Source organism: Hippopotamus amphibius, chromosome 6, assembly GCF_030028045.1.
Source record: "Hippopotamus amphibius kiboko isolate mHipAmp2 chromosome 6, mHipAmp2.hap2, whole genome shotgun sequence".
In the NCBI taxonomy this organism is placed as follows: domain Eukaryota; kingdom Metazoa; phylum Chordata; class Mammalia; order Artiodactyla; family Hippopotamidae; genus Hippopotamus; species Hippopotamus amphibius.
In genome coordinates this window covers 128,246,017-128,258,763 of record NC_080191.1, presented here as the reverse complement: position 1 = coordinate 128,258,763, position 12,747 = coordinate 128,246,017, and the positions used below count along the sequence as shown (strand labels likewise).

The window sequence follows — 12,747 nt, the reverse complement described above, 5'->3', positions numbered from 1 at the left end:
CGTTATCCTACCTAGAAAACACGACCCCAGGACCCCTGTCAACCAATAATTTGGCAAAAATCAGCTCCTCTGAGATCAGCTTGCTCTACTAATAAAGGAGCAGCCCTTTGCAGGGGGGTGGGTGGTTAGGGTGAGAGGGAGAACCCAGTGCCCTCTATAAGAATGGCTCAAGACAATGCTTTAGCAGGAAATCTTTGGCCACCTTCAAGAGGCTGACCAAGCTATAAAAATTCAATCCAATTTACAGTCCAGACATGCTAAATTCTCAGACTAAACAGCAGCTTAACACCCAGAGGGTGAATCTCAGGCAATTAACAGGTAGCGAAGAAGAGATCAAGAAATGCATTTTCTGTTTCTCCCACAAGGTACCACAGGCAATATTTTCAGCCAAGCACAAATCCAGCCAGCAAACTCGACTGAGAGCATCTGAAAGCAGAGGCCATATTCTTCACTCCGGTGCTTACACGTGCCGAGCCTCAGTCTTTTTCTACTGTTTCCTCAACCTGGAGCAAAGACTCCATGGCCCCCCAACCACCCCTCAGGAGTCACTCTGAGTTTCTCTTAAATATCACCTCCCCCAAGAAGGCTTCCCTCCTCGATGCTTCTATCTAAATAGTAGCCCATCACTGTTAAATGGACTTAGGGACCAGCTCACAAGCTCTAGCAAAGTTGCTGCATTTTCCTTGGAGAAACAAGTAGTACCCTGTACCCTGGGGCCCCTCAACACTCTCTCTCATACACACACATTCAGAAATCAATCTCCAGTAATCACTTAGTTGCCAGGACCAAAGGCAAACACAGGAACAAGCCCCACCCTCCCAAGGCCACCAGCCCAGCCTTTAGGATTTCTCCAGCCCTTCACCGGGATGATTCTGGAACACACTCCCTCTCCAAAGGGATTTTAACATTAGCAGGTTGCTGGGCATCCAAACACACAAGATACTTAGGATCAAGCTCTGCCAGGGCTCACTTGGGGCACTAGTGCCCAAGCAGAAAATTGGAACATTTTGTCATGAAGTCGTTCTGTTTCTGTCTTAGGTTTCCTCATTCTCCTTTTGCCCATTTTCCAAAGTGGAGGCTGGAGGCAGTGGAAATTTCATTGAGACGTGAGAGGAAGTTGCAGGTTGTCAAGTCGGCCCGCACAGCCCCCAGCTGCAGATCTGAGGGCCACCTTCACACACAGTGTTGGACTCTCCAGTGAAGTTGTAGAAAGTCTGGTGTTCCCTCCCCCGACCCCGCCCTCCCCCAGAGCCACTGGCTTCCCAGCCCATGACGCTAGGAAAGCTCAGAACAGGGCCCCCCTGTCCCTTGACATACCCATCAACCTCTGCCTGAGCTTGTTCCTTCAACCCATCGTTAGAGGGCAACACTTCAGTCAGCCTGCCCCAAGGGTACTTAATCTGGGGCATGATGATGTTTTAACGCAAAAAAACGGCCCTGAATCCCGGGGGAACATGGAGAAAAGTTTAATAAGTAGGATTCAAGGATTAGAGGAAGCAAGGATATGGATGACTTCCCAGAGAAGCAGGAGGCAGGACAAATGCTTAGGAACTAGGCTAGAACGCCAAACCTAGCAAAGAACAGGGAAGACCAATGACAGATGGGTAGGAGGTTCAACCTTCCCAGAGACGGCTGAACTCCGGGTTCCATCTGCAGTCTTTCCGCAGTTCGAAGGCTGAAATAACCCCACTGTCAGCCTCAACAGCACGAGAAGGGCCAGTTACCTCGGGGTCTCCGGTCCTCAGGGGCAACTTCGCCGCGCGGCCCGGGCACCTTGCAACAAGTGGGCCGGCGCCCTCCCACCGCGCGGGGCCCGCTCCCCGGGGGCGCTCGCCGGGCTCCTGCTTCCCGCAACCCAGCCCCAAAGGCCTAAAAATAGGCTCGGCGTGGCGGCCAGCCCCGGGGCTGGCGGCCGAGGAGCTGGGCCGGGGCCGCTGGCGTCCCGGCCTCGCGGCCGCCCCCTCCACAGACTTCTGCCCGCGGCCGCCGGGGGGCAGCGCCCCGCGACCCCGCCGCGCTCCGGGGCTCGGGACCGGCGCCCCCGGGGAGCGGGCTCCCCACCCCCACGCAGCCCGCCGCAGCCGCTCCGCCCGCCCGCCCGCCCTTCACGGTGCTCGCAGGAGGAAGGGCGAGGAGACGGAAGCAGGAACGGGGGCTTCGGCTGAGGGCCCAGGCGCCGCCTGGCGGGCCCTCCGCCCGCGTCCCCGGGGTCCGGACGGCCGCTCGCGCCCCCGGGGCGGCGGGGTGGCGGCTGACGCAGGAAGCGACACGCCCGGCTGCGGCCAGCCTGCAAGTGTGCGGCGGTCCTCGCCCGGCCGGCAGCTCCCCCGGGGCGGAGGGGCGCGCGCGGCGGGGCAGAAGGGAGGCGGCGGGGCTGCGAGGGGCCGCGCGGGGCGAGGAGCCCGGCGTCCCGGGGCGGCGGCGGCGGCGGCGGGCGGCGCGGCGCGTACCTGTCATGGTGCTGCCGGGGGCGCGGGCGGCCGCCGCAGCCGCAGCCGCAGGTTGGTGGCTCGGAGAAGCCGGGCGCGGGAAGGGAGCGCGGCCGGCGAGGAGGCGCGGCGGGGGCCGAGCGTCCGCCAGGAGCGCTCTTATAGCGGCCGTCACGTGGCCGCGCACGCTCCCCGCGCCCGCCTGCATCCTCCCCCGGAGCGGTCCCGGGGACTGCGGGACCCAGGCCGTCTCTCAGCCCTATCATCCGTGGAGCTGGGCTCCGGGTCCCTCTCCCCGGACCCTGTGTTCCTGGTCCTGCTCCCACGGGGCACCTGCCTGGGACCGCGGGCCTCCGTGTACTCCCCCACGAACCGGGGATTTGGAGGGGGACTTTGGGGCAGAGTGTGGCATCACTGGGACAAACTCCCGAAGAAGCCAAGGGTTAGGGAACCTCACCAAACAAACAAACCCCCAGATCAATGTAGTTAGAATCATTCACCTGAACTGCTTGAATTAGGCATAAAGTTTAATTCCGCTTTCTTCACCTAGAATTCCAAATCAGCCTCTGGAAGCCTGTGTTCTCAGAACGGTTTTGCGGCCTTAACCGAAAAACAGAATAAATCTTCAGTATTTTAGATTCTCGAAGTCCTCTGCATCAATTAGATATTTAAGTGTTTCATTTAATTCTCACGTTAACTCAATGAAGTAGGTTGTATAATCCTCATTTTACAGATGAGGAAACTGAGGCACAGAGAAGTTAAGTTACTTGTTTGTGGTCATAGCATGTAAGTGGAGAAGGTAGGATTTGAATCATGGCAGTTTCTTTATAGAACTGGCCTTCGTGCAAGGCCATGGTACCTCTGGTACACTGGTGCCCTAAAGGTTAGTAAATTATGGTAACTGTGGTTGGGTAATAGTTGTTTACGTTAACCTGTTTCACAAATTATGAAAAGGTGAATTTGTCATTTTTCTAGGAAGTTGAGAAATAGCTTCAGATCTTATCACACCCTTCTCTCCTCATCTCTTCCATCCAGCCTAGACACACCAAGAAAGCAGCAGCTAGTACAATTCTCTGCTAACAATAGTTGCTCAGTAAATGCTGAATGGAAGCCAAACAGGAAGTTGACAGCATTTAAGTAACGAAATAGATGCTTTAGAATAAGTGATTTATTTGTAAAGGTAGTATTGCTATTCTCAAACCATTTGTATCACCGTTTCTTCAAGTGTAGGCCTGGACCTCCTACATCAGAATCACTTGGGGCAATTGTTAAAAATGTAAATTATTGGTCCTAAGCCCAGGCCCCTCAATCAGATTCTTAATGGTAGAACCCAAGAATCAGCATTTTAAATGTCACCCTCCGGGAGACTCTCTTGCCCGACTCTCCCTCCAGGAGACCACTGATTCACTTGGGAAGACCGCCTGGTTACTTGGCATTATAAACTTTCTTTGCAGGAAGTGGAAATGTGAGGCAAAGGTGCAATGGATTCAAAGCCTGTAGGCTTAGAAGACTTGGAGCTCTTTAAGGAATATAAAGGCTATAGTTGAATCACAGCCAGCTTGGGGAGAAGGAAAACCAAGTGGTGCTTCCAGGTCTGAATTGCTTTTTCCATACTGATAAGTGGACCTGAAAGAGTGAGGTTTCCGTCTTTCACCCAGGAATCCTCCAGCCATCAGAGACCCTTAACCACCTGCTGCTTGCCGTCTAAGTGTCCAGGCTGGCTTCTTGCAGGGTGTGGTTCTGGGGCCAAAAGGGCAAGGCCTGGAGGAAGAGCTGGGAACAACCAGAACTGGCAAGCTTCCCTTTGGAATAAGCTCCTCTCTGCTCCACCCTGCAGTGTATTTCAGTAAAAGTGGTCACTACAGCCTCCTTTCCTGTGTTTCATGTATATTTACAGAAACAGAAAGTTTACAGCTTTTATCACATTGAGTCAAATAGGGATGTTTCAAGGTTGCTACAATCTACTCTTGTGTGTTGTCTTAATTGATATTACTACTGGTGACCCACTGACCAATTTTCTTGAGGCTGTTTCACGTTGAGCTTCATGAGGTATGTGATCAAGGCCTCTCGAAATTTTATGTGACCACAGATTGCCTGGGGATTTTGCAGATTCTAACTCAGTAGTTTGGGGTGGATATCTCAGATGATGCCCAGGCTGTAGACCAACTCTGAATTGCAAGGCGTTTGAACATTCTGGATTATAAGGCTTTGCAGGTAGTACATAGATACTACCTGCAAATACTACCTCAATACATGTTATACCAAGACAAATGTTTGAGACTTTCATTTGTTTATTTTTTTTCCTGTGAAATTTAAACTTGTAGAATTTCTGATTCCTAAAAGAAAGGTTTAAGTTTAAAAAGAAAATCTGTACTCTACGTGAGTACACAGAGCTGTTAGCCATTTAAATCTATGCTAAATGCGTATATTCAGCATGGTCAGTCCAAATTAATTTTTAGTTGGCTTTGGAATGCATTATGTAATATTTTGGCAGGTTACTTACCTTCCTAATTATGTTTTGTTTAAGATAATGCTGAGATCAGTTTGCATTCCCTTGAGCACACACACTGATGGTGGGAGCAACTGACCTGGAAATATATTCCAGAGCAGAAGGCAACCTGCTGCCTTAAGACACAAACAGTTCCCACAGACAGCCCATGAAATAGATATACCACATCTGGCCAGACACAGAAACTAACTAGTTAACTAACTCCTTAAAAATTGTCCCTTAATTGATAACACACAAAATCCATACCTGGAATTGTTGCCAGTGATCACAACCCTGTGCATTTCTAATTGGAAGCTTAGTTTTAAGGAATATTATCCTTGGAGGCCCCAAGTAGTCCATTCTTTACTCAAGAGCTGGAATCCCAAATACCGCAAGTTGCAAGGTCCTGGTGACTAGTTACATTGCCTTAAACACAAAAAAAAATCTTTACTGAGATATAATTCACATACCATGAAATTCAGCCATTTAAGGTATACAATTAAACGGTTTTTAGTATATTCACAGAGTTGTGTAAATATCACCACAATCTAAGTTTAGAATATTTTCATCACCCAAAAAGAAACCTATACCCACTTGCAATCGCTCCTCGTTCTCTCCCTTTCCGTCGGCCCTCAGCCAACCACTAATCTACTTTCTGTCCCTATAGATTTGTTTATAGAGATTTGTGTATATGTGGTTTCTTATAACTGGCTTCTTTCACTTAGCAGAATGTTTTTATGATTCTTCAATGTTGTGGCATGTATCAGTATTTCATTGCTTTTCGTTGCCAAATAATATCTCATTATATGGATATACCACATTTTGGTTATCTATTTCATGGGTAAACGTGTTGATGGACTTTTCGGTAGTTTCTACTTTTTAGCTATTATGAATAATGCTGCTATGAATATTTGTTTTCAATTTTTTGTGTGAATATACATTTTTCTTTCTCCTGGATATATACCAAGAGTAGAATTGCTATATCATATGGTAGCTCTATGTTTAACATTTCAAGAACTGCCAGACTATTTTCAAAAGTGTAGGTTTCATTTTGCATTGCCACTAGTATGAAGGTTCTAATTTCTTCACTTCTTAGCCAATACTGTTATTGTCTTTTTTATTACGGCTCTTCTAATGGGTTTGGAGTGGTATCTCACTGTGGTTTTGACGTGCATCTCCCTGATGATTAGTGATGCTGAGCATTTTTCATGTGCTTATTGGCCATTTGAGTATCTTCTTTGAAGAAATAGCTCTTCAAACCCTTTACCCATTTTTTAACTGAGTTGTTTTTTTTATTTTTGAGTTGTAAGAGTTTTTATAAATTAGGAGTTTGGAATTAATATATACAAACTACTATATATAAAACAACAAGGACCTACTGTATAGCACAGGGAACTATACTCAATATCTTATAATAGCCTATAGTGGAAAAGAATCTGAAAAAGAATATATATGTGTGTGTGTGTGTGTGTGTGTGTGTGTGTGTATATATGTATGTATATATATGTGTGTGTGTATATATATATATATAAAACTGAATCACTTTGCTGTACATTGGAAACTAACAACAACATTGTAAATTAACTATACTTCAATTTAAAAAAATATGGAAAAAAAGAGTTCTTTATATATTTGGGATACAAGTCTCTTATCAGATATATATTATATGCATGTGCATATGATTTGCAAATCTATCCTCCTGTTCTGTGGGTTGATTTTTCTTGATAGTATATTTTGCAGCACGAAAGTTTTACATTTCTACATAGTCAAATCTATTTATTTATTTTTTTTTACTTGTGCTTTTGGTGTCATATCTAAGAAACCACTGCCTAACCCAAAGTCATTTACCCCTGTGTCTTCTTCTTAGAGTTTTATAGTTTTACATCCTACAGTTATGCCTGTAATCCATCTTGAATTAATTTTTGTGTGTGGTGTGAGGTAGAGGTCCAGCTTCTTTGTTTTGCATGTGAATATTGAGTTGTCCCAGCACCATTTGTGGAAAAGACTATTATTTCCCCTTTGAATTGTCTCAGCACCTTTGTTGAAAATCAGTTGACTCTAAATGTGACAGTTCCATTTCTGGACTCAATTCTATTCCATTGACATAGATGTCTATCCTAATGCTAGTTCCATGCTTTCTTGATTTCTGCAGCTGGGTAGTAAGTTTAGAATTGGGAAGAGTCAGTTCTCTGTTTTTGTTCTTTTTTCAAGGTTGTTTTGGCTATTCTGGGTCTTTTGCATTTCCATATTAACTTTGGGATCAGTGTATTAATTTCTACAGTACAGGAAGCTGGGATTTTGATAAGCTTGCATTGAATTTATAGCTCAATTTGGGGAGTATTGACAACTTAAAAATTGAAGTCTTTTGATCCATGTATGGGATGTCTTTTCATTTACTTAAATCTTCTTTAATTTCTTTCAACAATGCTTAGTTTTATATCGCCTTTTAAAACACATAACAGGGACTTCCATGGTGGTCCAGTGGCTAAGACTCCACATCCCCAATGCAGGGGGCCTGGGTTCAATCCCTGGTGAAGTAACTAGATCCCACATGCCACAACTAAGAGTTTGCATGCCGCAACTAAAGATCCCTCATGCTGCAACCAAAAACCCCGTGTGCCACAACGAGCAGCCGCTAAGACCTGGTGCAGCAAAATAAATAAATAAATAAATATTTTAAAAAATAAAAGCACATCAAAACTGAAACAAGTCAGGGGACTTCCTAGGTGGAGCAGTGGTTAAGAATCTGCCTGTCAATGCAGGGGACACGCATTTGATCCCTGCCCCGGGAAGATACCACATGCCACAGAGCAACTAAGCCCATGCACCACAACTGTTGAGCCTGCTCTCTAGAGTCCATGAGCCATAACTACTGAGCCCACATGCCGCAACTACTGAAGCCCATGGGCTGAGAGCCCATGCTCCACAGCAAGAGAAGCCACCACAATGAGGAGCCTGTGCACCACAATGAGAAGCCTGTGCACCACAATGAAGAGTAGCCCCTGCTCACCAAAACTAGAGAAAGCCTGTGTGCAGCAACAAAGACCCAACGCAGCCAATAAAATAAATAAATAAATTAATTAATTAATTAATTAAAAAAAAACCCTCAAGTCAGGCTCATTAACTGCATAAATCCCACAGGCATGGCAGCTGATTTTCATATCTGCTAGATACTCTAAATTTATATTCTTGACTAGAATCAGATTATCATTGAACTTTATACATGGAACAATGTTTTGCCACATTACAGGACAACCTTTACAAAACTTCACTTTAGCATTATTATTAATAATAACTGACAATACCTAGTGCTAAGCTTCTTTTTTTTTACATTTATGTATACATTCTTTTTCATATTCTTTTCTATTATGGTTTATCACAGGATATTGAATATAGTTCCCTGTGCTCTACAGTAGGACCTTGTTTATCCATGCTATATTGTTTGCATCTGCTAATCCCAAACTCCTAATCCATCCTTATCCCACCCCCTCAACATCACTAATTGTTAGAGAAATGCAAATCAAAACTGCAATGAAGTACCGCATCACACCAGTTAGAATGGCCATCATTAAAAAGTCTACAAATAACAAATGCTGGAGAGGCTGTGGAGAAAAGGGAACCCTCCTACCCTGCTGGTGGGAATGTAACTTGGTGCAGCCACTGTGGAAAACAGTATGGAGGTTCCTCAGAAAACTAAAAATAGAACTACCATATGATCCAGCAATCCCACTCCGGAGCACATATCCATACAAAACTATAATTCAAAAAGATACATGCACCCCTATGCTCATAGCAGCACTACTTATAATAGCCAAGACATGGAAACAACCCAATATCCATCGACAGATGAATGGATAAAGAAGATGTGGTACATATATACAATGGAATATTACTCAGCCATAAAAAAATAAGCTTCTTACACATATTAAATCATTTAACCTTCCCAACAATCTAATGAGGTAGTCTCCAGTCCCTACATTAGAGGTGAGGCACAGACCTTGACCAACATTCTACAACTAGAGATTTGTAGAGCTGGGATTGGAACTAGGTGGCCTACCTCTCTATTCTGTACACTAATCTCTGTTTCGCAACATGTGTAGGTTGTGCACTACTCAAAAGCTTCAAAAGGATATGCGTATGGTGAGAAATAACTCTCTACTATCACCTTCCCCCCCCCCGCCCCAGCTACCATGCTGCCCTCCTAGAGTGACATTATCTTCTTGACTTTTTCTGTGGTTCTAAGGATGCCATGGAAGACTCACTGTTGTGGGTTTTCCTATGGGCTCTTAAAGATTTTATTGGCATCACAAATTGGCATCACACAGTTTCCTCTTTCAGAGGATCCATGGGAAAACTTTCATGTTGGTCTTGGTATCAGAAAGACTGTTGCGCTCCTTAATACTTGATTTTTTCTTTATCTTATAGACATTTTGAGTCATATCAATACGTCTCCCTCTTTTTTAGGCCACTTAGAGGCTTAGAGCAAAATTTGTAACTACTTCCAGTAGTTATTTGGCTCTTCACCGTGCGTTTGTTTGTGCTTTAATTTTTTTTCTCCATTATTACCCTGCCTGACTTGTTTATGAAGTTGCTGAGATCCTTTGGAAATGGAGAAAGAATGTGGAATTAATTAGTAAATAATTAAATAAGCAGAGGTTTCTAGTGGGAGTAGAGCAGGGAAGATGACATTTCAGCTCAATTTGGGTGATCCTGGAGGTTTTTGTAGTGATTTGTCAGTAAAATGAAAATTTCATAAATTAGAGAGATAAGGTTAACTAATCCAGACATGGGGATAACTTTCTGTAATTCATTTAAAATCTTAGAAAGACAAAGAAATTGCTTGATTTTTCAGTCTTACTTTTATTATTTATTCTGCCAGTAATATAATAAAAACATGAGAGTGGCCAAAAGGGAGTGATATAGTTGTTCAAGTTCTCAAATATATTTCAATTATTTTTCACATTTCAAATTTCAGATTTGACACATTTCAAATATTTTTCACCTTTCAAGCTTTGGTTACCATATTTGTGATCTTTTAGTTGGTGGATTGTCACTTAAATTAGCTAGTTTTAAGACTGAAAATTAAAAGAATCTCTTTCTCAGTTACCTTTTCTTTAAAATGCTTTATGATGGCATTATTTATATACAGTGATACATGATATTTTCACAAGGTCACAGGGAATCTAGCAACAATTTTCTTCTTCTTTTTTTAAAAATTAAGCTTCCAGTTTAAAAAAATCCCAAAGACTGTAACAAGTACCCCCAGCTAACACTGAACCGTCTTCACATCATGGAGCTACACACCACCCCTCAAGTTCACAGCATCTCTGATTCAATCCCAGCCCTGAACCTCTAAGGTGAGGGTAAGGGTGAGGGATGGATATTGAGCACAATGCTTGAAAACAAAAGTTTTATTTTTTGTTTTGTTTTGTCTTTTTCTTTTCCACCAGGAAAATGTCTGTCCTTAGTTCATACAGAATTATTGTTCGTATATCACAAATGATATAACTGAGACAGGGAAAAGTTAGCAGATTGTTTAGGGTCATTTTAGTAAAGAGTGGTAAGTCTGGGTCTTCTGAAGCTGTGCTGCTTCACTGAAATTTAAGTGGGAAGCAAAACATTCCTCAGAATTTAGGACCTCAGAGATATTCCATTGCCAAGGTAGGCAATCAGTATGTCAATAAGCTCCTACCATCTGCTGCTTCTTTCGATGTAGAGGAAATGAAGGAATGAATGGGGCACTGGATTTTTGAAGAAGATCTCTAAGATTCTCTAAGAAGAGGAAAAAAGGCAGAAGTAGAAGAGGATGGATGAATGCAAGAGGGAGCCTGAGAGAGGCTTCTAGCCCATTGGCAGGCAGAGAAGGAGTAGTGGTGAGAGTGTAAAAAGAACAAAGAAGGCTCCAAGTTCCTGAAAAAGCTGGTGTCAGAGGACACACGTTACTTCACTCCCTGTAATTCCCAAGCATCTCCTAGAATAGATCCTGCCACTTACTCCTGGTTCCAGGGAGTCATTTGAACAAAGGCTTAATGACTTCTTGGAATGTCCTAAAATCCTGAAATATCTCCACCTGTCTGAAATGCTTTTTTATGGAGCACAAATATTTCACCTACAGTGAGAGAAAAATTCTGGTTGAAGGAGGAGAGATACTTATTTTGAGAGCTAATTAGAATCAGGCACAGTAAAGAATAAGTACTGCATATATGATCTCATTTAATCTTTCCAACAGCCTGTGCAGGAGATTAGTAGCTCCATTTTGTACACAAAAATGATGAAACTGAGAGGTTAAGAAACTGTTTACCTTCAATATGTGAATATACCTCTTATGAGCCAGTGAATAAGACTCTGTGTCCAGAGGTATATTTGTCATATATGAGTACATTTGGTTTTGCTTGAAATGATTACCAAAGATTTTTAAAAACAAACTTCTTAATAAAGTAACACGTTTTCAGAAGGTGCATTGACTGAGGCATCGCTATTTTGCACATAAAGCAATTATAGTAACATCTAATTCTTGGAACCATGAATACCTAGGGCTGCTGTGGTCATTTGTAAATTGAAAAAATGTTTATGTAGAAGTAGAAATTTCCTCAGTCCTGGTATTAAAACTTTTTAACGAATAGTTACATTTTTTTCCAAATAGATATTTTAAGCATTTTTGTAGTAAGGCAAGAACAAGTGACTTTTTATTATTCTGCATAGATCAATGAGGTCCTTGAACTATAAAATACTAACTCACTTCTCTTTTGTATTACAGGGCTGTTAAAGCTCTAATTCTGGTTGCTTTCACTTTTGCTTCTGATGAACTTTCAAGTTCTTTATGACCAGATAAATGTTTGCTTTCCCAAACATTTCAGGTTTTGTTCTATTGGATGACTGAGATAATTTTTGATTTGGATTTAAACAGCTTTAAAAATTTACTAAAGTACCCACCATGTAAACCTTCATTGGCAAGGATTTAGGACTCCCAGTCTTCTAACATCTGTCTTCCAGAAACAGATTTGCAATCAATAGTTTAAGGATTTGTGGGTAAACTGTCTCCATGCAGCATAAACTGACCTTGAACTGAAGATTTTTCTCTGCCAGTCTGCAACAGGAAAACCGCTCCTGCAGCCCAGGATCTTCCTTGAATACTACAGAGCAAAAAGCTGCCACCAGAATTTGATACCACACCTCTCTGCTGCCAAACAGGATACTCCAGCCAAAACAGTTCTGTCACAGTACATCATTAGGACTCACCCGGCTTCTGGACTGGCCAAAAACTTAGGAGGGGTGATAGTATCTAACCTCCCTAGACCTATCAGAAAGTCAGCATGTGAGCTCCTTGGCAAGTTCTGTTGGTGTCAACTGAGGGCAGCCCTTTCTGGCGGCAAGTGGGTTCTCCCAAAGGGAGATGAGGCAAAGCTGCCCAGCCACCTGCCCTGAAGAGATACTCTGTTATGATTTTGGTGTGTTAGGCTGGAATCGAATTCATCAAGAAACTGTGTGACCACTGTATGTGAAACTCACAAGGGTGTATCTGTAAGAAAGGCACTACACACTCCAGGGCCAAGCAGAAGAATAGCTTTTATCAAAGATATTGGTTCTAGAAATTTGGCCAACAGACCTCCTAGACAAATAGGTTCTGAAAGAAATAGTACTTGTCTAGAAAAGGTGTTAAATGCTTTTTGAGGTCAGGAAAAAAATGTTTCAAAGGAACGGAGGCCCTGCAATTCCCAAAGAATATGCTCAGCTAGTAAGGACAGCTGGCTGTTTCTGACACACTCGTGACACAGACAGCACAATATGTTCCCTGCCCAAAGAATCTTCTGGATTGGAGGCTTAAAAGTT

At 43.3% G+C, this 12,747-nt stretch overlaps 1 protein-coding gene across 3 annotated transcripts in view; it reads right to left on the bottom strand.

Annotated features, from left to right (window-relative positions):
• The window catches only part of GYG1 (glycogenin 1), a 41,638-nt gene extending 29,516 nt beyond the window's left edge, over positions 1-12,122 (bottom strand). Inside the window, exons 1-2 of one of the 3 annotated variants that reach the window (XM_057738880.1) lie at positions 11,977-12,122; positions 5,185-5,343 (exon numbers count right to left, since the gene is read on the bottom strand). In XM_057738880.1, coding sequence (XP_057594863.1) covers positions 5,185-5,277 — 93 coding nt within the window. In that variant the 5' untranslated portion in view covers positions 5,278-5,343; positions 11,977-12,122. Of the gene's footprint in view, positions 1-2,450; positions 2,653-2,929; positions 3,030-5,184; positions 5,344-11,976 lie in introns of those variants that run through there. The other 2 variants (XM_057738881.1, XM_057738879.1) reach the window with 2 other exon arrangements.
• Between the last annotated feature and the right edge of the window lie 625 nt (positions 12,123-12,747).